This window comes from Coptis chinensis, chromosome 1 (assembly GCF_015680905.1).
Source record: "Coptis chinensis isolate HL-2020 chromosome 1, ASM1568090v1, whole genome shotgun sequence".
Classification (NCBI taxonomy): Eukaryota; Viridiplantae; Streptophyta; class Magnoliopsida; order Ranunculales; family Ranunculaceae; genus Coptis; species Coptis chinensis.
In genome coordinates this window covers 60,068,447-60,094,890 of record NC_141456.1, presented here as the reverse complement: position 1 = coordinate 60,094,890, position 26,444 = coordinate 60,068,447, and the positions used below count along the sequence as shown (strand labels likewise).

Below are 26,444 nucleotides of genomic sequence, written 5' to 3'. Positions count from 1 at the left end.
ACTTCGGATTGGATGTCTGGTACTCTTCACCCCTTCAGCCTAACTTCAACGATTCCCCCCACCCTACTAACGCCTTTTAGCTTTAGTTTTTTGTTATGAAAATGTAATCTACCAACCAACGCAACGTTTGTAGATTATAGGTCTTTCTTTTTTCTCAATAAGGTCATTTTGAGGGAGCTACTCTTTAAAAGGTTCATCGAATTACAAACTCGCAATGACAAAACAAACAATAAATCAACAAAATAAAATAAAAGGAAACCATGTATATGCGCATAAAATAAAAATAAAGTTCCAGATGAAGGATGCTAACTGGACTCAACAGATCATGGTATTTGTCTTGCCCTAGTAGAAGGCTGTTGGATCCATTCACGGGGAATATATTTTCCTTACGCTATTAAGATTCACTTGGATGAAAGGAAGCCCGAAATTTAACTGGCCCCCCCATGGCCGTCTAGTGAGCAATGTCTACCAGCAAGTAAGAGAAGTACATAAGGAACCCACATCAACCAAGTAAAGACTGAAACTATTCGGATTACAACTCTTGCTTTACATATCTAGTTATTCAAACACATAAAGAATCAGATCTGAAGTTGCAAGAATTGAAAATGAAGTATGCAGTTATTCCTTCTCAAATGAAGTCTAAAATTTACCGTACAATTACAATCACTTTACATTATCTAATACATGCTTGCATCATTTGTCAGAAATGTGGATGACGTGTTTGTGAAGCCATAGTAATCATAATCCTGTAACTCATTATATGGCGATTAAAAATATTTCGCAAATGACTTAAAGATTCGGAACAAAGAGTCCCAAAAGCAAATCATGCAGTTCCAATAACACGGACATGAAAAGGCGGTCCACGACAGAAGATCGGTTCATCAGGGGAGTCTGTTCTTGCACGAGCCCTGAGAATGTCATCTGCATCATCAATCAAAGCAGCAGCTACCAATGTATACTCACCTGGCACCAAGAAATAGAGGGAAAAGGAATGGTTGATATCTCGAAGCGGGGGAACCTCCAAGCTGATCCCACTCAAGACACCTTTCAGCACACAAACCAGAAACAACATTCATTTTCAGTGCTATGAATGTAAAAATAAAATAAAAAAACATTAAAAGAGTATCTCTCATTGGCTTTGCAATTATTTATTTGAAAACTTGATTGGCATTTGGCAAAAAATAGTCTCCCAGTTTTCCTTTCCAGCTATAGGGAAGCTTATTTAATGAGAAAAGCAGAAGACAGTAGGATAGAGGTATCCATTGGAATAAGCTCTGAAATTGCTAAGAAATTTGCATGGGATTCAGAAAGAAGGCTCAAGCCATATGAAAAGGTGATATATGCAACTTGAAACTTCAAAAACCCACCGACATGCTTTCTAGGGACGAACTGGATTCAACTAGACTCCGTAATGACTCAAATCAAAATCTTCTAACGTAGTTTCTCATGCTCCTTTCAGTATAATTCAACATAATCCATTACTGAAATAGCACAACTATCCATTTACAATCCTTGATAAGGAAACTGATTTAATAGTTAAAGGAACTTAAGCAAAAAATTATACGTTAATATATATTATTGTGTACAAAGAAATTCGTACCAAGGATAAAGCACTATTCGATTCCAAGCTATGAAAATTTATCATGGGATAGAGAGTTATAAAAGTGTACCATGCACTGAATTATTCCGACATCAAAATATACATGAGTTGTAGATTTGTAGGAATCTTCATTGTAGAAACATTTTGATATCATCCTCATTATGCATTGTCATATACAGAGGTAAAATCAGGCTTTCTCTTAAACGGACATGTTTGTAGGGCAGCTTATATAGTGTCTTGAACAACTTTTTAATTTATGCTTATTAACTTGTTCGTGGGCAGCTTATGTCTTGAACAACTTTTTAATTTATGCTTATTAACTTGTTCGTGGGTAGCTTATATATGACACTTTATAAGTTGTGCAAGACACAATATAAGCTGTGCCAGACACTATATAACATGTCCGTAAACGGTTAGTCCGTTTAAGAGAGCCTAGAGGTAAAATATCTAACTATTTCCTACTTTGGGGAGTGTTAGATGGCACGAGAATTTTCATGGGTAAATCTACAATAAATGAAATAACTCGTTCCTTTTTTTTTTCGTTCTTCTCCTAGGCTCCCAATACGCCGTCATATACATGTTGCAGATTCATAAAAAAAAAGGTGATATAATTGCCAAGTCACATTGATACTGGTACACATCGGTTCCCGATACAGATACATAGTGTCCGACACAACGATCAATATGAAGTAGGACATGGGGACACAACTGATTAGAAAGAAACCTAATACTTTTTTAGTTACACAACTAATTCTTGGGCTCATGACCTTACAAAGCGCCTCCTTACACATAGACAATGAAAAATGAAAGTGGCATATCATGGAACTGTAACTATGTTAATAGTATGCACAACGTGTCTTTGTGTTTGTGTGTCCAACACGGAATTTTTTACAAATACAAAGTTTCCATGTTACTTGTTATAATAGAAATTCCCTTTTATTTTACCCTTAGCATTTAAGGTTACAAGTTAAAACACAGTGGATTATTAGTATTTATAGGCAACATCATGTTTTGCGCCACCCACCCCCCCAAGAAAAATGTTCCTCCTTATTTTCCCCAGCTCATTTTTTTTGGATTGGCAAGCCTATTTTAAATGAGACAAGTAACTCTTTGATGCTGGCGGGGGAAGCCCCAGACCAAAAAGTTTCATCACCCAAAGGTTTTTACCCCCCTTCTATTTATTAAACACACTCTTACATCCTATTACCCAACTGCACAATTAGTTACACATGAAATGAAAATAACAAATTTAACCAAAAACAACTGAAGCGCCTCTTATTTTCTAGGAAGATTGAACAAAGAAGATAAACCATACCAGCCCAAAGGACAGTTGCTTTGTTGCCCTCAATGCAGTTCTCCCCAGCTACATCTCTGCAAGTTATACTAAGGTTCATCCGGATTGTTTCCCTAGTGTTGTTACGAACAAGGACTTCCATTGGAGTCATATCATGTGCTAATATAGAACCTTTTGTCCCTACAGAACTAACTCCGAGGGTAGATTTTGTTGGGGTATCAATTGGTGTTGCAGGTCCCATATAATTCTTAGCAAGCTTGAATCCAAAGGTCAAAGGGTCTGGGAGCAGTATGTCCATCACAGAAGTTTGAAGAGCTGCTTGTGTTGCATCCTTAATGTTCAATTCACCAGCACTGTTCCGCCCAGATTGCCATTTCACCTTAATTTTAGAGATCAAATTTTTGATAGATGCGTTCAATTCAGCCTTCATATTTTTTTCTGAAATACTTGAATGTTTACTATTTAATGGCTCATCTGCCTGAGTATCCTTTGTAAAAAAGGACCCATCAAGGATAGGCAGCTTGAAATGCTCCAATGGTATAAGCACCCTTGCAGAGTAATCCCTATCAATCCTCGTTTTTGGATAGCCAAAATCAGCAGCATCACGGTCAACAACAGTCATGTTGTCGTCATTCTTTGGACTCTCCAGCTGGACAGAAACACTTATGTCAAAGATCACATCAGTTGGATTAGACAGCTCAAGCTCAAGAAGGCGGAGACCCCAACTTCCTCTGTACGGATCAATCTTCACCAAGCTTTCTGTCTTGCTTCCAGTAACTTCTTTAGTGGAACCATTTTCTGCATGGACACATCGAGGGAGAGTCTCACTAACATGTGCAGGGATTTCCATCGAGAGCAAACGGGCCTTGACAAAAGACAAGCCCTGCAAAACACAGACGTGCAATGGAACAACCAGACGTCTACCAGGGGGCACTGTGGAGTCATTTGTTACTGTTTTTCCAGGTTGTGATAGTGGTCCTGACAAACACAAAAGAAAATATTAAAGTCCACGACACCTGCACTTTTATGAGTGTTGGAATATAAGTGAGGCGCATAAGATCAGTATATCTAAAATATCTTCCTGATCAGGATTTATACAGGATGATATTATTATGAACTTATTTGATTTGATTTGGCTAGCACCAATCAAGGATTTAGTTTCTATATATTGGTATTTGTAATCTCTATATAAACTAGTGAGATCAATGTATCAATAATATAATCATCAATGAATATTTCTATACTTTTAAATTACAAGTAGGAGAAATAGTATATGGTCTGCAAGATGTTTTTTTAACCAGAGAGACAATAAATGAAATGCAATAAATGTGTTGGCAGAGCACACAAGATATGCACCCATCATTAGATTGGACATATATGGAAGCTAGTAGCAGGTAACTGTTATAATAATAGTGTATGAAATTTAAGAGATCTGATCTCACAAAGAGAGCTATCTATTTTTCGGCCCTTTTTCTGGTAAGCTAATACAACTTTATACAAAAGGTAACTCATATTGATTTCTTTTTCCAATAAACCCATACTGATTGATGTGATTCATTGCATTCTAAAGGGACAACACACAGAATACAAGATTAGAACAGATCATAACAATATATGGTTCCCATGATTAAGGTATGAAGCCTACCTGCATAATGAATGACCAATATGGGGCTGCTCCCATCCTTAGATAACCTGCCCATATTTCTGGAAGCACTTTTCCCAGTAGAATTATCAGGATCCACCAAGCCCAGCTGCCAAGCTTTTATTGTCACTGGCAGAGTAACTTCAGCACCCGGTTTAATAGGAAGAGCTGACATTAAAGTTTCTTGTGCAACTGAAATAACAGAATCCTGATTTTTGCCAGATATTGATAAATGAGCTTGCTCAATCGGAACTGATCCCGCGTTTGCCAGACTAATCCAAACATCACGAATTTCACCTTCATACAAGATGGCAGCACCATCACCTCCTAACACATGTGACACAAGCAGTGGTAAGGGAGGTACTACAGATATATTTGGAACAGTTACATTTCTTAGAGTAGGAGATCCACAACAACGGAATGGATCAGAAAGAACAAGTCCTTGTGCAGCTCCAAGGAGAAGATTATCAACGTCCCTGAACAAGTGTTCAGTTATAACACCAAAACAATGAACAATGCACCCAGGAATTGTCACAGGACCAACTGAAGTTGGCATCCCTGATAAGGGAATCACCTTTGCTGAATTAGGTGGAAGACTTACACGAATTGGAAAAGCGTCAAAGTTTCCAGAATGAACTGAAAGATATATACTTTCAACCACCAAATCAAATCCACAAGGATTGGCCAGCTCTACCAACACTTGAATGGGTTCTCCAACAATCCAAACAAGCTCCTGCTTGCTGCTATCATTTGGTTCGCCTTTGCTGAATGGCGTGTAAATGAAAGGCCCTGATGGTGCAGAGCCCAACCACCACTCTTCTCTTCCTGGATTGCGTTTAACAATATCCATTTGTGAGGGGTGAAGAGGAAATGAATGCAACCTGGAAGCAATCAAAGCAAAGGTACTCCTTATAATGGAAATCACATCTGATCTCAGGCAGAGATTGGCATAATATGAATAAATAGTTTGTCACAAGATTTGCAAACCAGGCTTCTACAATTAACAGAGGAAATTAATCACAGATTAATTCTAAAAGAAGACATTGTGTGGAAAACAGCATAAAGAAAACACTAATTCCTCGTTAAAGTAAAGAATACAGATCCAGAACAAGTTGTGAGCCTGTGATATATCAAAGATGATGTAACCTTATAATGGAAATCATATCTGATCTCAGGCAGAGATTGATATAATATGAATAAATAGTTTGTCACAAGATTTGCAAACCAGGCTTTTACAATTAACAGAGGAAATTAATTACAGATTAATTCTAAAAGAAGACATTGTGTGGAAAACAACATAAAGAAAACACAAATTCCCCATTAAAGTAAAGAATACAGATCCAGAACAAGTTGTGAGCCTGTGATATATCAAAGATGATGTAACCTACTATAATGTTCTTTCTCTCCTTCATTTCCTTTCTTTTTATTTGTCCCGTACTTTTTGAATCCTAAAGCTTGACACTTCTTTTTTTCCCTGGGCTCCTAGATCTTTATTTTTTTTTCCTCTTATCTTCTCAAACCACTTTTAATCAGCAGAATGCAATATATTGATATGAATATATGATTGTTTAATTACATCAACACCTAGAAATTTAATCTGTATCTAATACTCAGGAGGACACACACCACATAGGACCCCTATTTACACCCCCAAGACACACCATTACCAGCGCAAAAGCAGCACACAAAGAACAAAACAAGCAAACCAAAAGAAGACCAAAGCAGCTAGATCCCCTTATTTTCAGAAAACCTAAAACCCCTTAACTTGTATCCTTCTTCCATCTCATTTTCTCTTCTTCTGTTGCAAATGCAGTTACTAGGTCATGGATTCAACCCCACTGAAACCTTCCTTCATTAGCTGAGAAAACCACACTGTTATACATAAAAAACTAAGACCAAAACATAGAGATCCGAGCCCCAACCAAAAGGAATAGGATACAAAGGATAACAATAATAATAACACCAACTGTGTAATCATTCTCAACTGGCATATAATAAGTACATTCTTTGCTAATGATATACATCACTAGGTCATAGAACGATGAAATAAATATTGATGCAATCGCAATTGCAATTAAATGAATTCAACAAATTCTCATCTAAAATCCAAATCTATTCCATACCAAAAACTACTATGGCCAAAGGACTGCATGATTATTTATAGCTTTAGAAGGCTTGCAATATGGATACTAATGGAAAAAGAAACTAAAAAAGAATACCTAAATGCATAACTAGAAATAACCTAGAAAGAAAGTAGCCTAATTAGCAATTATAAACCCTAAATCACATCAAATATCCACGGGATCTAAACCTTCAGGAAATATTTTATTCTTAGAATAGTGGTCAAATACGACGAGTCTATATCTAACCAAGAATGAGTGCCATGTTGTTGTGACCATTCACAAGGAGATATTTATTGTAGTATCAGAACAGTACAAAGTGACGAATCCCATGTTTAAATTTATTGTATCCTTTTGAAACTTTTCTTACAGCAAGGGCAAGCATGGTGAAATATGACATAAATTCATATATTATTTTTTTTCTTCTAATACCTAGCAAATCATTTGCAACGATGTTGCACCACTTGAGTGAAACAAAACTTTAAATACCAGAAACCAGTAGCAACGAGGACTAATTTTACAATCAATAGTCAAATACATTTCACAGAATTGAGGAACCTACTTACAAAATGCTTTTAAGGAAAGATATATAATAGTAACAATTCGTTTACATTTGTTTTCTCCCATGGTACTAACCAAAAGTTCATCCAGAGATTCGCCAAGTGCCTGAGTATATCAAGAACCTCCTGACCCTACCACCACATGATACTTAATGGTATATGTAAGACAGTTAATCCCTAAGCCCCCAACCGAACCTCCAGATCGGCAGTTCATGGTACTTCAGGGTGAAATTGATCAACAATTTAGGAATCAACAGATATATTTAGGCCAAGATTTCTAATAGAGAAAATAGCAAAACTAACAAAAAGTTGTACAAAAGAGAGAAGGGGAGGGGAGAGAGCTAGAGGGAGAGAAGAAAGAAGAATGTAGGTGTTGACCAAATGAATACAATGAGGTACAGGCATAATACCTTATGAAAGGTAAGGCAGAATCTGCGCAACGGGTTCCAGACGGGAGCCTATCTGCTGAATTTGTAAGTGCACTTGCAAGGCCACTTTGTCCAGCAGGCGTAATCAGAGGATAATAAGATCTAAGTAGACGAGCTGCAGCACTCCACGCGCTAAGAGGATCTCCTGCACGAATAGAAGACAAGAGTATCTCCCTCAGTACAACCATCTGCAGGGTGCTCCATTGGGACTCAAACAGAGAAACAACTGACTGGGGGTGCATTTTTCCAATGTCACCGTGACTTGATCCAGTTTCCTTTAATCAAAAGAAGAAAAACAGAAAAAAAACTAATCAGTTTCCATGCATCCAATTAAGTTTCTGAAAATAAGATTGACATAGATATGAGCAAACTTCAACTTTTTCCAGCAATTCACAATCTACAATTATGTCTCAACTGGTGCAAGTTTTTCCCTAATATCTAGTTTTTTTATTAAGTGAATTGGCATGAATCAATTGTACATATTTTATCCAACAATTGTACTTAACGGCATTAACATGGGAGATAGGTTTACACCTACATTATCATCTGTTCTTTGAGAGGCACAACGCATGTTGACAACATAAATTTACTTCTTTCTAAAGCTTTTCCTCTTTTAGAAGGAAGAAGTCTCCATTTGTGCAGCATTATGTGCATGTGTGTGTGGGTGATGGTTGGGGGTCTCACAAGTCACAAGTTTCAGAAAAAAATAATTATAAACAAGAAAACCAGATGTAGTCAATATATTTGAACAAAAACGCATTACAAATTTCAATCAGTACAACTCAACAGCTTTAGATGACACTCATCACAAATCGAAGAAATAACTTTAACATGAAAACAAGATGAAGTCGTATATATTTGATCACAAACGCACAACAAATTTGAATCAGTACAAGTCAACAGCTTTATCAGATACAGAGGTTTCATAGTGAGTCAAGGTAACAGGCAAACATTGACATCTAAACATGCTAGATCAAGGAGAATCTTAAAGACGAAAGAAGAAAGAACATTAGAGAAAGTGGCTAGTTTTTCATCTTTCAGCATTTGTAATTAGCTTAACACATTCTAGGGAATGCTTGGCAAACTGATACTTATCAGAGCTACACCTTTCCATCGTTAATATATTACAAATAACTTATATATATAATGACTAATGACAAAGTTTCCGCATCATAACCCTTTCTCTGCAAATATGAACGGGTTCTGCATCCTTTATTCAAGGCATGGGTTATCGTACAAAATATTATAAGGACGAAAGGAACAATTTTAGCCAAAGAAGACCACTACATTAGGTCAATCATCCTATTTTCTTACCCGAGGACAAAAAAGAACATCTTATGTCTTCTTTAATTTCTTTTCTTTTCTATTTCTTTTTATCGGTAAAATTCAGGATGTATTTATATTAGAAAAGAGGTTACAACATTACAAATAACTTAGATATCATCCGAGATGTCTAATCACTTTTGTATTTCTGCGTTTCCTTGTTGTTGTCTTTTATTTTACGGTTCTTAGTAGGATATCTCATCCTATATTGTAATTATCTTTTATAAAGTTTATATATATATATATTGATCGTTTACCTCTTCAAAAAAAAACATTACAATCTTTAACAGTACAATAAGCAAGATACCCCACAGACCACACTCAAGCTCCCCAAGTTACAATAGATCCCTCATCTAACATGCTTATACCAATTTCACATAAATCCCCACATTTTACACCCCCACACACACACACACACCCACCCACACAAACACACCCACAAAAGAAAGCAACTATAAACGGAATATAGTTCTTCCAAATACACTTATAAGCATGCTTAATCAGAAAATCAACACCCATCTACAACCACTCATGCTCTTGCTGCAACCCAAACAGCTCAAACTTCAAACCAATCTACGGAAGAGGTTCATGCAGATCAAATTACATTGCTAGAGGCAGAGATCAATCTTTCTATAGGGGTTCATCGTCAGATAACTCCAATATGCCTCAGTTGTCTTCTAAAGAAATAGACAGCCACGATTCTGTAATGGGAACACTGACTCCAACTATAATGGGAATAGGCCTATATGTCAAATTTGAGAAAAGATAGGCCATCTTGCCATAGACTGCTGGCACAGGATGAATCATTCTCACATAGGTAAACAACCTCCACAAAAGCTCCAAGCTATGTTTGCTAACAGAGTCTTCAGTCCATCAACTTTTACATTTTGGCTAGCTGATACCGCAGCCACGAATCATGTCACCAATTATTTTTCACATCTCTCACTCTAATCTGACCTATGAAGCACCGATACGTCCCAAATGGTGAAGTATCCGTGTCCGATATGTGTCCTACACGGATACGCACGGATACGCGTCCGATACGTGTCGGATACGCGATTTAGAGTATCCGATTTTATAATTAATTTTTTAATTTCCGACACGCGGGGGACAGTAATCTCACACATACAAGAAATATTTTTTGGAACTATAACAAAAAAAAAAACAAGTGAAATAAAATCCAAGTTAAGAAGAGATGCAAGAGAAGAAAGATGAAGTGAATCCAAGTTATACATGTAAGTTGCTGCTTAATGTGTTTGAATTGGTCATTTTATGAAGTAGAATTGCCATATTAATTTGAATTTGGTGAAAAATGCTCAATTATATAATATTTATATATATATTATTCAAATGTGTCCATGACGTATCCGTGTCCTATATTTTTGAAAAATGCCGTGTCCGTGTCGCATATCGCATATCGGTATCCGTGCTTCCTAGAATATGACTACCGAAGACTCAATCAAGTATTTGTTGGCAATGGGCAATCCCTTCCAATCTCTCGCACTGGTAATGCTACTGTCATTCATTCAACTTCTACTTTTCACTTACATAATGTATTACATGTACATCCATCTCCCATAACTTACTTTCTGTCCACCAGTGTGTTTTTGATAACAACTGCTACTCAATCTTTACTAAGGACTTATTCTTTGTGAAGGAAAATGCCTCTCAGAGAATTCTTTTCCAAGGCAAATCTGAACAAGGTCTCTATCGCCTTCCATCAACTGTCATCTTCCCTCAAGTCATTCAACAAGATCCAGCATCTCCAACTCCTTCAGTTTTTATAGGAATATCAAGACATATGCAGATATATATGACACTCCAGACTAGGCCATCCTTCTATTATTACCACTTTGAAACATGTAATAACTAATTTTGGTCTTCCATTGAATGGAAATATTGTCTTCTTTTTGTTGTCAGTACTCAGTACGGGAGAAGTACTAAATTCTCTTTTACTCTTTCATCCTCAAAAACTACAACCCCCTTACAACTTATTCACAATAATTTTTGGGGGCCTACTCCGGTGAATTCCATTTCGGGTCATAAATATTATGTTTTCTGTGTAGATCATTATTCCAGATTCTGCTGGATCTTTCCTCTTTCCACAAGTCTAATTTTTTCACTGTATTTAAGAATTTAAAATTTTTCCTCTTAGAACTATAAGAAGTGACAATGTTATAGCATTACTCAACTTCTTAACTCATAAACATTCTATCTCTAAATAGCATCCAACACAAACATTCTTGCCCTCACACCCCTGAGCAAAATGGGCACGCCGAGTGAAAACATAAACACATTATTGATCTAAGTAGAACTTTACTTGCACACAAGTAATGTTCCTCTTCATTATTGGGTAGACATCTTTCTAGCAGCTGTGCATCTGAACAACAGCGTTCCTATAAAAGCTCTCTCATATCAATCTGTTTCTTAAAAGTTGTTCATTGAAGTCCCCAACTACTCACTTCTTGAAGTATATAAATGTGCATGCTTTCCTTGGCTCAGACGTTATACTAATCATAAATTTCAACCAAGAAGCCTTAAACGTGTATTTCTAGGCTCTTGTACACAACATGAGGAATACAAATGCCTTGACCCCTCCAACTTGAAGAATTTACCTCTCAAGACACGTTTCCTTTAATTAATCTCATTTTCCATTCAAATCTCAATATACAAATACATCCCAATTTTCTTAAATCTCTCACCCGAATCTCAAACTATTCTTTTTACAAACGCCATTCACTTTGTCAGTTGTCGCCCTCTCTCACACATCTGCATTTTCCAAATGTTAACAAAAGTGCACCTATCGGCACCTCCTTTCACTTCACAAAATATCACAGCAGCAGCCAAACAACCTCAGTCAATTCCACTCACTCAATCTGCCACGCCAACAGAAACTACAGCAGCCTTACAATCTACAGAACCGACAGTACCATAAAGTACTCGCACACATGCTACATCTTCTCTTATATCTCCTTCTCACTTATCCTTTACAGTTCCAACTACACCACCAAATATTCCTATGGCCTCACCTTCTATATTGTCTGTTCCTAACTTATCTCCTCCCTCCAACACTCAGCTTACTCGATCTTCTCAACTTGCACCACCAACAAGACCTTCTCTAACTAAGAGAAAATCAGCAACCACCAAACCCCTCACATCAACTACAAAAACACACCCCATGGCTACAAGACTCAAATTAGGAATTTCAAAACCAAACTGCCACTAAACATCATCCTCCAACTCTACTCTCCACAAATTACATCTTGCCAATCTGAATCAATTAAATATCCTAATTCGAGACAAGCAATGATTGAGGAATTCAATGCATTACAAAACATGAAGACCAGTTGGATCCAAAGGGGTTTTTAGAATCAAATATAAAGACTTTGCACTTATTTTGGAGTGTGAACCAAAGGACGGAGGTCCTAGGCCATTGAAATTCGAGACGATGTGGTTTAAGGAGGAAAATGTTCTTCTCTTGATGGAGGAGTGGTGGAAATCCTTCAACTTCAATGGTAAAGCGGGGTTTGTGTTATGGAAGAAATTGAATTGTCTTAAAGAAAAACTTAAGGTATGGAACAAATAAATTTTTGGAAGGGTAGACACAAAGATATGTTCGAAATTGGAAGAGGTGGCTGCGCTAAACCGGAAGGAGGAGGATGAGTTATTATATAATGAGGAAAGAATGAAGAGGAAACCACTTAAAAAGGATCTTGATTCTCTTCTTTTATTGGAGGAGACTTCATGGAGGCAAATATCTAGAGTAGAGGAGGTGAAAGTGGGGGAGAGAAACACAACATTCTTTCACATGATGGCAAAGGCATGGGGTAGAACTAACAATTTGTCCAAGCTTTGCATCGAGAACGTTCTTCAAGAGGATAGCACGGTTATTGCTAACCATGTTATGGACTTATACAAGAACCTCTATCATGAATCTAGTAGGTGGAGGCCAAGATTGGAAGAACTACACCTTGATAGAATCTCTAGTGAGGAGAGAGAGAGATTGGAGGCTCCTTTGTTCGAGGAAGAGGTGAAGGAGGCGATTGATAAGCTACCGGTCTGGATGGGCTTCCTATTGTCTTCTTCATAAGGTGTTGCCATTTTGTAAAAGAGGATGTTATGAGAATGATGACGGAATTCCATGATGAAAGCTACCTTGATTGGCGGATTAACACAACTTTTGTCATACTAATCCCAAAGAAAGGAGTCGGTGATCTCAAAGATTATAGACCAATTAGTCTCCTTGGGTCTACATACAAGATTCTTACCGAAGTGCTTGCTACAAGATTAAAGACGGTCATGGGGGGAATCATCTCAAACTTTCCAAATGCTTTTGTTAAAAAGAGACAAATACTTGATTGTTGCTTGGTAGCAAATGAGATTGTGGATTCAAAAAGAAAGATGGGGGGGGGGGAGGTGGTATGATTTTTAAAGTGGACTTTATGTAGGCATTTGACCACGTCTCATGGAACTTTCTTGATTTTGTCATGGACAAGATGGGATTTGGAATTGTATGGAGATGGTGGATTCGAGTTTGTATATCTATGGCTCGGTTCTCTATACTTATCAATAGTGTTCGTGTTCCACATGGCTTTTTCCGAAGCTCGAGAGGATTAAGACAAAGTGATCCTCTTTCACTTTTTTTGTTTATTATGTGCACCGAGGTACTTAGTAGGATGATATCATCTTTGGTGGATGAGGGTCTCCTTGATGGGTTTAAAGCTTCTAATAAGGAGGGGGCTACTTTGATTTCTCACTTGCAATTTGCGGATGACACCATATTCTTTGCTAGTGCCACGATGGAGAAAGCTATTACCATAAAAAATCTCCTTGCTTGGTTTGAGTTATGCTCCGGATTGAAAATCAACTTGTCCAAGTCCATCCTTTCTGGCATTGGGGAAGTGGAAAACTTGATGGGAACTGCAAATGTGTTGTGATGTAAGGTTGAGATGTTGCCGACGACCTATTTAGGATTGCCACTGGGAGCTAGAAGCAAGTCCATAGCTATTTGGCAGAAAGTGATTGAAAAAGTTGCTTCTAGGCTTGCGGGGTGGAAGTCTAAATGCTTATCTAAAGGCGGGAGATGTACCTTGGTCAAGTCCACTTTGTCTAATATCCCTACCTACTTTCTCTCTTTGTTCCCTATTCCTTTGAGAGTTGTGAAGAAACTAGAGAAGTTGTTTAGGGGTTTTATATGGTTTAGCGTGTGTGAAGAAAAGAAAATTCATCTTGTGAAGTGGGATCGGCTTTGTCTTTCTAAAGATGAGGGAGGTTTGGGGTGCAAGCACATCTTACTCATGAATCAAACATTGATGGCAAAATGGTTGCGGAGATTTGGAGAGGAAGAAGAACATTTGTGGCGGGGGGTGGTGGTGGACAAATATGGTGAGGGGCTACCAAATCGATCGTAAAGGAACCTTCAAATTCTTATGGAAATACTCTTTGGAGGGGCATTATGGATGGATGGGACAAGTTCGTCAAGGGTATCACCTACACACCCGGCACCGGAGAATCTATTTCATTTTGGGAAGACAATTAGGTAGGTGAAGTATCATTGAAGGAGAATTTTAGTGATATCTTCGTGTTGGCCACTAACAAGAAAGCATTGGTGTCGGATTACATGGAACGAAGGGAACGAAGAGTTGAGTGGAATGTGACTTTAATAGGTGATTTAAATGATTGGGAACTTAAATCATATGAATCATTTTTGGCTTGTATTTATAAGTAGGGGAAAAATTTGGCGACGTGGATAGAAGGAATTGGTTGTGGGATAACAAAGAAGAGTTCTCGGTGCGGTCATTCTATCATGTGTTGGCTAAAGGGTATGCTTTGCACAACCTAGAAGATGAAGAGATAATTTGTGACTTTCCTTACAAAAAGATATGGGCGGTTTCGATTCCATTTAAAGTGGCTTTCTTTTGTTGGCTTGCTTTCTTGGGGAGAATTAAAACCATTGATGTCTTGAATAAAAGAGGTATGGAACTTCACAATGTTTGCCACTTTGCAAAGTGAGTGAGGAGAATGTGGATCATCTCCTTCTTACTTGTACCTCTTCAAAGAATATTTGGGACTCTTTTTTCTCGTCATTCCTTAAACCTTGGAGGGCACCTTTTAACATCAACAAAGCACTAAGTAGTAAACTCATACTACAACCATTTTCTAATAACGCATCATGGATTCCGGATCACCTCCCTAGAGCTATTGTTTGGAACTTGTGGAAGGAGAGGAACACAAGAATATTTGAGCAATTAGAAAAAGACATCCACAAAGTAGTGGAAGGGATCAAAGAGGAGTTACACGATTGGGTATGTGCTAACCCATGTTTCAAAGACTTTATTTGCAATTGGAATACCCTCATACTATAAAAGGGTTTGTAACCGGGCACGGGGGATCCTCTTGGGCATTGAGTAGCTCCTTGCTACTTAGCCTATTACTTGTAACACTATATCTTTATGTTATTATTAATGAATTGATTTTTACCGATAAAAAAAAAAAATCAAATATAAAGACAATGGCAGCATTGGTAAATACAAAGCACGCCTAGTTGCCAAGGGATATGATCAGTGGCATTAACTACTCAGAAACTTCCGGTCCCGTAGCCAAGCCTCAAACAGTATGACTGGGTTATCGAGCAAATGGACGTCAACAATGCTTTCCTACATGGTACACTGATGAACCTACATGGTACAACCCCTTGGCTTTGTTCACAAGGATCATTATTCTGCAGACTTAACAAATCTCAAATATGGGCTGAGGCAACCCCCTCAAGCTTAGTATGAAACTCTATCAGCTGTCTTGCACTTAGACCCTCTAAGGCAGACATGTCATTAGTCACATGAAAAGACTCCACCTCTCTAGCCTTTATCCTGGTCTATGTCAATATCATTCACATTACCGGAAGCTCTTTTAAGTTATGCAATCAAATCATTCAGCAACTAAGCCAACAATTCTCAATGAAAGACCTAGGTTCACTTCACTACTTAAAAATTCATAGAAGCAATGAAGGTATCTTCATGTTACAGCCAAAGTATCTCTTAGATCTCCTCCAGATCTATCAGAATACAGCTGGACAAATCAACGCCTTGTCTTTTCTTTAAGCCTCTATATATGTATCTTATCCTTTGTAAGAGTTTACGAAGAAATCAATGAGAATATTTACGAAACTTATGTTCACCTTCAAGTATATTTTCACTTCCAACGGAGGTTTTGATCTACAAGTTTCCACATGGTAACTGACCTGTAATGGGCGCCAAGCAGAAGCCCAAGATAACTCGAGCGTAAGGACCTAGAAACACATCCAGTGACTCCTGCCATCCTATCAACACATTGCTCATGTCAATTACCCCAAACACTTTACTTTTCTCCGTGTTAACCTCAAGCTCTGAGGTCGCCTCAAACCAGCGAAGAATTTACCAAAAAAGATAAGTTGTTAGAGACTGAGAGGTCTCCCAAACAAAACCACAACATAATCCACATATTGCAGATGAGAGACGAGAACTTGCTCCTATCCAATCCTGAAACCCACAATAAACCGAGCCCGTTAACTCTACTAATTATCCTACCCAAAACCTCCACCACCGAAAGAAAAGGATGTGGAGATCTTGACTGATACCTCTAGTAATCCTAAAGAAACATGCACGCAACCCATCAATCAAACTCGAGAAAGAAGATGAAGAGATACGTATCCTAATACATTTTCGCCACTTTCCAATGAACTCCATACGTCTCATCCCATAGTCCAAAAAATCACAAGTAAAGTTGTCATAGCTATTGTCATGTCAATTTTGCACACTAGAAAAAGTGTCCCACTAAGGGCATCTCCAATGGGGGGTGGAAGTTTACACCTCCACATCAGTTCCACACTGGAGACACTAGGATTTTGCAACCGTCAGTCCACACTAATAGATGGTGAGAACATTTACACATTCGAACCGCTCCAATGCGAACAAATTTACAAGTTTTTATTTTCAGAACGGACATCACTCTAAATGGCGTCTCACTTAATATTGGTTGTACATGTTGTCTTATATGTCGCCCCACCAAATCCAATATAATTCAACACCCCACCAAGGTATTTTGTTCCTTATCACTTCTTCTACTTGGAGTTGCACTGCTTGTTTTCAGTAGATCTGGAGGATATCTTGTGATGCAGTTCATGTAAACATGGTTTTTGAGTTGGGACTTGGGAATTGTATCCACGTTGGTCTCCTGTACGACTTTCCAAACGTGGATGATAACCGAAAAAGAAGAGGTCTATTCCGAGTTGGTTTTCAATTCCATTTTCTAACCGCATGAACCCAATATATATATCCTCATATGTAAGTGTTAGAATGGTTTGATTACTCTGAAAAAATTAGGTTGTTTCAACTTAGGTGATCTGCAAAAAGTGGTCGTTTAGATTTAGATAGATATTTAAAAGGATGGTGTCAGCAAAAACAACAGCTGCAAAGATATTAGCTTTGTGCAATATTATATTAGCTCCTTTTTCATGAATTTGAAGTACTTCTAGTCTTAGTTTTGTCAAAATCAGTCTACCCCATTTCTTATTTATGGACTAAAAAGAGTTGGCTTCTTGCCGATTCTTGCCCAAGAGCACCTTCTTCTTCTTGAAAGCTTGACGGGTATATAAACCATTTCTAGTTCTTCTTCAATCTCTCTTTCATAGTTGTTGCTGCCTTTGGGTTCTCTAAATCAAGTGTGTTTGAGTGAGTTACAGGAAGAAGATGAGTTCTCTATTTGCTTTATTCTCTCTCCAGTTTTTTTTAGTAAGCCACATGTGTGTTTGACTGACATGCGGGAATGAAGTTTGTTGAAACGTCATGTTGAGTGTCGCCCGAGCTATCTCTACACTATATGATAGCCTGGTCTTTAGGAGGCACACTTCTCAACCGAACAACGTATTTCTAATCTCTCTATTTTAAGATTTTAGAAGCACCTCCCTTAATTATTCTAATCAGCTCCCTCCTTTTTAAACAATTTACAAAAAACTCTCTCACTTTACTAAAATTAGAATTAGCTTCATATTATTTAAAATAATTTAGAAAACCTCCTTCACGTCACTGAAATTATATTCAATCCCTCATAATGTTTTTATATTATTTTTTAGATTAGAACTAGAATTCAAAAAATCATACTATCCGAGAGATGTTAGAGCGACAGGTTTAAAGACTTGAAAAAACACCGATGTGTAGCACGGTTCGCATACTTGTTTATCAATTAATAGCCGGATGGGGAATTCCCCACCCCCTCTATTAGCTAATAGTCTATTACCTACGGTATACTACTTCCATTGGAAATGGTTTTTTGATACTTGGGGTGTAAATTTTACACTCTATACGGTTTAAACCCTCCATTAGAGATGCCTATCCTTAATCGTCAAATTGGCGACTAACACCCCATCAAAAATTTGACAACCACTCATAAAAACACTTGTTCTCCCCAATGATGTTAGAGATTACCAACTTTCAATCTCACTGACAACACCTCAAGTATGATCTCATACGCACTACCCACCAAGATGATAGGGTCGCTTATATCTTCAGTCCCTCTCTCTTATGGATAAGCTTAATAAAAGTGTTATTCAAGCATTGGACAGAAAAGGTCTCCCAAAACTCTCAAACGATCTCCATCACATTCTCTCACAATATCCCTACACTACTAAAAAAGTTCAGTATTGAAACCGTCCGTCAACCAATATATATCTTTCCCTGGATCGACAATCGCCTTCCAAACCTCTTCCTTATCAAATACTCTTTCAATGTCCGCACTCTCATCCCTAGAGATACTAGAAAGGGGGAGATCATCCACAAGTGGACGGCTTGTCTATGATTTGATCCTTCATCCGGCAAAAAGGACATGCTGAGGTAAGTGCCCTAGCTAGCATGTGGTTAAAAGAATTTGTATATAGCATGGTTCCTCCAAATCTGAACATCGTGGAGTTCTCAACCCCCTAGGTTGCACAAAAGGGTACAAAAAGCTAAGTGACATTGACACGTGTATGAGTATCGTTTTCGACAAGTTCATGGTAATGTTTTCAGACACTTAACTTTTCGTGTTGCCTCACATCCAAAGACACCCTTTGAGTTGAAGCAAGATTAGAAATCCAAGTCCTAACCATAAGGTGTACCATTCCTAGTAATAACTCTATTTACCAAAGGTAGTTCTTGTTAAATAGGAAAACAAATGACAGATATACATCTGGTACAGTTCTAGCGTATAGGGGTTGCAAAGCTTCACACTAAACCACTGGACATTCGTACTAGGTGTGCACCCCCAGGGAGAACTTAAAGTTTACCAGGATACAGCTATTAAAATTATTTCACAGAGATGTTAGTTAACGCAACTACGAAACTAGATATACAAATTACGACTTTTGAGAACTTACATTTGACAAAGAAAGAGACTTTGAACTAGTTGCTCTGCTTTGAACTCGATAAGCCTTTGTAGTCATTGCCAATACTTGCATCGCACTGATAGCAGCCCAGCAGTCATCTTGTTGAAGATATAACTGAGCAACCTGCCTTGAAAAGAAAGCAGCTTTTCGCTGGTAACCAAGACTCCCAAACAAACGAGCAATTTCAACATATAATATCAACCGATCACTGGCATCAATCAAGGATTTAGCACCATCTGCAGCAGTCATCAATAACTCAACCACCTCCTTGGCAAGCTCCCTTCTGTGAAAGTTACCAGCCTTTAGAATGCAACCATCTTTTAATAGATGAAGCAATGGAACTTTAAACAATATAGACTCAACACAACTAGCAAGTGAGGACAAAACGTCAGATGACTGTCAAACAACCTACAAAATCAGATGCAAGACATTGGATATAATGACAAAAACGACATACATCGGTTTTTTCATTAGGACAATTAATTATTCTTATTTACTTAGTAAAAAATTACATAACAGTTTCTGTTTTGGGTTTGAATAATTAGGAATAGATCTTAGGTGGCTTCCTATTTAATTAGGAAATATGTGTCATATTTAAAGGCATGTCACGTCATTGTTATTTTGGTTGGTGTTCATTGTTGTTTGCTTCCGCCAATGATTTACACCAAAATATTTATGTACTCGAGATAACATCAGAACACCATGCATCTTGTGATTTACATATGGCCAAACCACTTGTTAAGAAGGGCTAAACAACTGCTTTGAAAAAAAAGGAGAAATAAGAAGATATGGAAACAACAATCTTAATAAATATAATTGGAAAATACTAACAACCAACACGTGTTTTGAAAATCTTACCTGCAAAGAAATCTAGCCAATTTCAAGGTAGCTTCAAGTTCAAAACCCAGGGTTGAAACTCTGCAAAAGAATAATATCAAATTTCAAGAAACCGTTAAAGAAAACCAAAGGGAGATGCAAAGGAATTTAAAAAATTAATCAAACCAGACATACTTCAAAGGCTGCAGTTGCTCAGATAAAGTTCCAAAAGCATATTTCAACAGTTACCTTTGAGCATTGTCTTGGATAAATGATTTTCTGTAATGTAGGATGACATTGTTATAACGATACTTCACCTCCTCCTCCAAAACTGGATCCTTTTCACCCATCCTATCTACCTGATTACGTATAGGAAAAAAACAGAATTGGTAAAAGCTTTAGTTGAAGACTAAAATCGGTAAGTTAAATTACTTCAATGACTAATATGGCAATCAAGTTTCATTACTAAGTGAATTAACTGAAAGTGAAGAATCTAAACAGGATTTTGACTGAATTAAAGAATATATACCACAAATTTCCAAGAGTTAACCAGTGGATATTAAGGGATACAGGGAGTTTAAGGCTATACTGAAAGGATTTACGTTTACAGACTGCAAGTGTTACAAGAGTTGGTGAGCCAAGTGGCTTCCAAATCATAATTGGTTTGCACTTTGCACTAAAGTTCAAACTCCAAATCCATCATTTACGTCTGCATCACTAACTGATGGATTAGCAGCTCATCATTTATGTAGATTGAATGGTTTGGTCATTTGGGCATGCTGAGCACTTTGACACAGCGAAAGATCATTTGCAATGAAAACTAAATTCGTTAAATCCATAATACGTATGTTAGATGGGCACGCCATATTTTAAAAATAACCTGTGTTGAATACGTACCCAGGTGTCCATGTCAGACACGACACTAACACATGTTGTATGTGCCTTACCTCAATTTGCTATACTTCGCTGTGTAGACATTTCGTATCCGTATTGGATACCGACACACGTATCCGTGTCAATGTTAGCATAATACAGAGACAATTTTACACCTTGATAAGATGTGCTACCAAAACCAGTGAATTGTGGGGTCAGCACTAGGTCACATGGCACAAAAGAAATCATGTCTTCTGGAATGAGCTAGAGAAATCAATATTAAGGCAGTCTAGACTGGATCGTAACTCCAGGAGAACCTGCTTGACCTACTTAGTTATTAGAGATACCATTCAGGGATGCCGATGGAAGATCCCAGATCAGATGGTTGTGGAAGTACATAAAAAAAAAACATTCTGAAGTATCAGCCTGATGTTAACCATTGAATGGGTTTGAATGGGTTTAGGTAGTAAATGTCAGAACCAAAGATCAACCTAATCAGATCATATAATTATCACCACATAGATAGTTTCCCAAACAGGTGACAATAGTTTCTTTTTGAACATTCCAAAAATGCACCAGCCAGGCTGGTTCCAACGGTCCAATTAAGACAAGTATGAGCATATGTGCCGTTTAAATCAACCCGCTAACGTCATACATTCCACTAACATATGCATGCTGTTTGTTGTGAACCTACATTTATCCAGTAGAATCTTAAACTTGCGTTTAATATTTACAGCACAGAGAATGTACCCACCAGTAAGGCGCATACACTACCCTCCAGAGCGCCAGCATACCAAAAGTAGTCGCCTGTTAGTCTGGCAAGTTCTAATGCTGTAGAATAATGGGCATTTGCATCGACAGGAGAGCCTGCTAACAAGCAATAATCTCCTATGGTCTTTTGAGCGCGACCAAGCCTACGCTTCTTGGCCTTTATAACCTGCAATTCCACCAAAGAAGAATAATAATCACATTACAGTGCACATAACATAGTAACTCACCAAATTTCCGGAGTTTGAAAGTAACATTTGCAAAAACAACAGGAGACCTAAACAATAAACCTCCTCTGAGCTGAGACTGGTCTGAGAATCCAACGGCGTTTTCAGAATAGTTCCAGCTGATTCAGCACGTAGAACCCATTTCTCAAATTCCATCAACAATGAAGCAGCAATATCTTGCATCATAGTAAGCAAGTGGAAGTCCTGAGTTTGCTGATCAGCAGGAGGAAATAATATAATATTATTTGCTTTATTACCACCACCCTCCAGCTGTGACAGATAACAAGGTAACAAAGTAACCAGTTAAGTACTCAAATGGAAGTAACAATAGAGCTGTGAAAGCAGATTTTTTAACCTATGAACTGTCCATGTGTATGAAACAAAATTAGGATCTTTCTTTCTTTTTTCTTTTTTCAGTTTTTTTCTAACAGTAAAATGTGACGTGTATATATTCAAAAAGTCAAACCACGTAGGATGAGGTATCCCACCCAGGTACAACAAAGGAATGAACAAACACAAGTGATGGTAGAAAAAACTACAATTGAGAAAAGCTAAAACAAAAGGCCGTGATCATGCATAGCCGAGCAAGGAACCCCATCTAAACATAAAGTCCCCGAACGATGTATCCGTCCACTCCTCTCAAAACTTAGACCATAGAACTCAGACCATAGAAAGACGAATCCCTTTATCGCTACAATTATGTGCCATAGTCGTGGCGCATCCATCAAAATGTCTCCTATGCCTCTCTAGCCACAGAGCCCACATGATAGCATAATGTAAGATACGCCACAGTCAACATCCTTTAGGTTAGGTGAATGGACCCTAAGAACACAAAAGATCTTTCACTGACTGAGAACCTAATAGTGGCTCACAAAATAACTCTAGATTTCCCAAAAAAAAGATAATGAATGAGAGTGAGTCACTAATTCCCCATCAACCATACACAAAGGCAAAAATTAATGATTAATTTCTTTCACCAAATGAGGTATATATGGTAAAAATCTTATTATAGGTTGCACACCAAATGAAAGGAGGTACGAAACAAGGAATCTTTGTTGACCAAAATATAAGTGTTAGGAAAGTCTGAGAGCATGGTGCCTCAGGTGTTGGCCAGTAGATGTAAAAGTAGAAAGATTTGGATGAGAATCTCCCACTCTTTTCTATAGCCCAGTGCTAACAATCCCTATCCGTTCTCATTGCAGGAATCACCTCCAGGAACAGCATGAGGGTGACAATACTCGCAATATCCCGATCAGTCAAGTGAACATGAATCCCCAAATCCCACCCAGATCACCGCATGAAATCACAACTAGAGAGATTTTTTAAAATTGAGATGCCATAAAGTCTCGAGAAAACTCTTTGCTACCCAAATATCCTCCCCAAATCTAATTCAACCTCTATCACCTAGGTGACATATCATATCTCTCTGAAACTCCACAAGACCTCTCTGAATACTCTTTCAAGCCCCACACCCGTAAGGGCCTGAACTCTCCCCACTATACCACCTTAGATTGTCTCACCAAATCTAGATTTGACCACATGCCTCCAAGACTATCACTTACCACCCCAAATCTCCAAAGCCATCTACCCATTAAGGCTTAATTAAACTCATGAATCCTTCCCATACCGCATTCTCCTTCGAGTTATAGACAACCTTTCAGTTAACAGGGATGACACTTGTGGGGAAAGGTTCCCCTCCTGATCATCCCACAAAAAATTCCTAATGATCCATCCGACCCTCTTAACCACGCTCTGTGGCATACACTGGAAGGCTCAAAAAAGAGTTCTTAACCAGAATCACTCTCGCCCCTCTCGAAAGGTAATGCCATGTAGTGGTGTGCATAAATACGACAAACCAAACCGAACCGGTTTGGTCGGTTTTATATATATTCCAGTTCGTTTCGGTTGTAAAGGATTAAAAACAACAGGTTCAGTTCAGTATTTGGTTTTCAACTACTAAAACCAGATGAACTGACCTGTTTTTATGTTTGGGTTCACCAAAGATTTAGATTTGCATCCATTAGATGACAAGATTTATTTTAGTCCGTTGATTTGTAAATATAACCTAACTAACCTCAGTCTTCTCATTCTTTCTCCTAGCCCTATTTCATTCTCAGTTTCTCACCTAGCCATAATCAATTATTCACCAATCCTCTTCTCACTAACAGTTCTCTTCTATCCGCTCCACGTACTTTCTCTCATTACTATGACTTCTTCTCCCAATCTCTCATTTTGTTTAAGTTAAAAATAATTTTGTCATTCACTATGGCAAAGTTGAAGAAAATTTAAAGTATACGTCAAAGTAGATGGGTTTGAAGGCGAATCGAAATGGTTTTACATGGAGAAGGGTGTAAAATAGATGGATCTACTTCTTTATTCATAGATAAGTTGTAAGAAATTCTTTTTTCTATGTAAGATTCGTTCTTATTGTTGAATTGATGTAAAAATTATGTTTTTATATGTTAGATCAACTTTTCTCTATTACTATCTTTTTCATACCGAATAAGAAAACAAAAAACCGGTCCAATATTTCGGTTCGGTTTCAGATCGGTTTGTAGTACGTGTGAGATTGGTTTCGGTTCCTCATGTTTCAAAACTGAGCACCTCGATTCGGTTGTCAGTTTCACCTAAAAATCAGCCCAAACTGACCTGTGGACACCCCTACTCCCATACCACCCACCCTTCAAGCTTCCGGCGGAGGTTTTGCTCCACAATGTTCCCATATGGTAACAGAATTGTAACAGGGACCAAGATACTGCAAGGGCAAAGAACCGGTAGAATACCCAATGGTTGCAGCCATCCTATCAACATCACTCGTGTCAACCACCCCAAACGAAACTAGGATCTTATGTACAATGAGTACCAGCTACAATAATGACGAATAGTGAGGAATTATGTTGAGACCGTATTCCTAAGACAATCAACATTTTGAAATAAAAAACTTCTTATTGCCATCGTTCAATAGAGCAATGGCCTTTTCTGATGTTAGCTTATTTGACATACTGGTTTAGATATACCTAGTCTTCCCATGTGAATTTATGTGGCTTGCTCAAAGCATGTGCTAGTTTAAGTCCTGATGTATTGAACTCTTTATTAATGTAAAATATGGAGGTGAACTCCATTTTGTTGGCACTAGTGAAGTTAAAATCTCAAAATTCAACATAATGTGTATATATTACAAGGAAAATTGAATAAAAGCAGGACGAACCTGATTTTCAGCAGGACGAAAGGCGAAACAGCGTGTAACAAGCGCAGAAGTATAACCCTTACGAGCTTTATCAAACTGTTGACTAACAACATCAAGATCAGGAGAAGCTGGACAATGACAGATCCCAATAACAGCTAAAATCTTACGATTAGATTGAAAATCCTCCCAAGGACTTAAAGGGGACCCACCAATCATAAATTTAAATCTAAGACTACCTTTACTATTATTATTATTATGATCACCCCACGGTTGATTAGTGAACGGTGATTTTTGATGCTCCGTGTAAAATGAACTTATAGCTGATAACTCTATTTTGTTATGTTTGATTAAGAGTGACACGTAGTCACGGAGGTTGGATTGTGGGATTGCTCCGATTGGGAGTACTGCTATTCTTATCATGCATCCTGTTTCTATACTCACGTCTGGCTCCATTTGATTGGTTGGGAGTTGGGGTGGTGATCTTAGATTTGGTGCATTGGATCGGAGGAGGGGAGGAGCAGGAAGAAGAAGCAAATGAGGCTTTGATTTGACCAAGATTGTGGTTTTAATCGGGTCGGTGCGAGTTGGTTTATGGTTTGATTGGACCAAGGGCCGAATTGGTGATGTGTAATTGACTGTGTCCAAATATTGAATTGCGAGTTCTTATCTTTATATCTATATATATCTATATGATATTAAAGCTCCCACAAGCGCTATTTTTCAAACTCCCACAAAATTCCACCTCATCAACTTAATAGATAACTTAAAATAAGAAACTCTTTCCTTTTTAGAATCCAACTTCAAACGGGAATCTTCTTTCCTTTTAAAACCAAAACTCAAATAGTAGCATAAATACCCCTTTACTACGTAATCTTTAATTGAGTTCCACCGGTGCCGTGATCGTATTCTTTACTACGTGATCTTTAATCGAGTTGTGTGGTGTGGTGTATCTTCTTCATAGGTAAATAATCTTCTTCTCTTCTCTGTTGTAAGTTTGTCGTGATCATATTCGAGTATCTGCGTTCTCTTATTACATTAGAGTTCCAGTGGTTCCGTGATCGTATTCGCGGGCCCTTAGTCTTTTCGTTGGTAGTGCCCCTAATTCCTATTTAACTATCTCGGGCCTATACTCTTCTTTGTATTGCTGTGAACTTTTGTTTGAATTTGTTTTTTGATCTCGGGTTATACTCTTCGTTTTTGTTTGTTATCCACT

The 26,444-nt window shown here is 37.9% G+C and overlaps 1 protein-coding gene across 3 annotated transcripts; it reads right to left on the bottom strand.

The window, feature by feature from the left end:
- Positions 1-489: 489 nt before the first annotated feature.
- TRS120 (transport protein TRS120) lies at positions 490-25,869 on the bottom strand. 3 transcript variants are annotated; one of them, XM_086604215.1, is made up of 11 exons: positions 25,468-25,706; positions 25,253-25,327; positions 22,108-22,314; positions 21,804-21,986; positions 20,426-20,535; positions 20,219-20,278; positions 19,352-19,643; positions 7,627-7,919; positions 4,540-5,417; positions 2,916-3,872; positions 490-1,044 (listed from the first exon to the last, which is right to left on the bottom strand). In XM_086604215.1, the coding sequence occupies exons 3-11, from the start codon at positions 22,228-22,230 to the stop codon at positions 824-826; spliced, it is 3,117 nt and encodes a 1,038-aa protein (XP_086460341.1). In that variant the 5' UTR covers positions 22,231-22,314; positions 25,253-25,327; positions 25,468-25,706; the 3' UTR covers positions 490-823. The 3 variants fall into 3 exon arrangements, with proteins under 3 accessions (XP_086460341.1, XP_086460333.1, XP_086460337.1); XM_086604207.1 differs by having other exon boundaries at positions 25,253-25,869; XM_086604211.1 differs by having other exon boundaries at positions 19,352-19,640; positions 25,253-25,862.
- Positions 25,870-26,444: the final 575 nt, after the last annotated feature.

What these genes read in the sequence shown, in the direction of transcription:
- TRS120 (XM_086604207.1), bottom strand. Translation starts at nt 25,684, where the DNA reads ATGGAGCCAGACGTGAGTATAGAAACAGGATGCATGATAAGAATAGCA. An exon ending in TTCGTCCTGCTGAAAATCAG is followed by an intron (nt 22,315 to 25,252) that starts GTTCGTCCTGCT and finishes TATCTGTCACAG; the next exon opens with CTGGAGGGTGGTGGTAATAA. An exon ending in TTGGCTAGATTTCTTTGCAG is followed by an intron (nt 19,644 to 20,218) that starts GTAAGATTTTCA and finishes TAACTTTCACAG; the next exon opens with AAGGGAGCTTGCCAAGGAGG.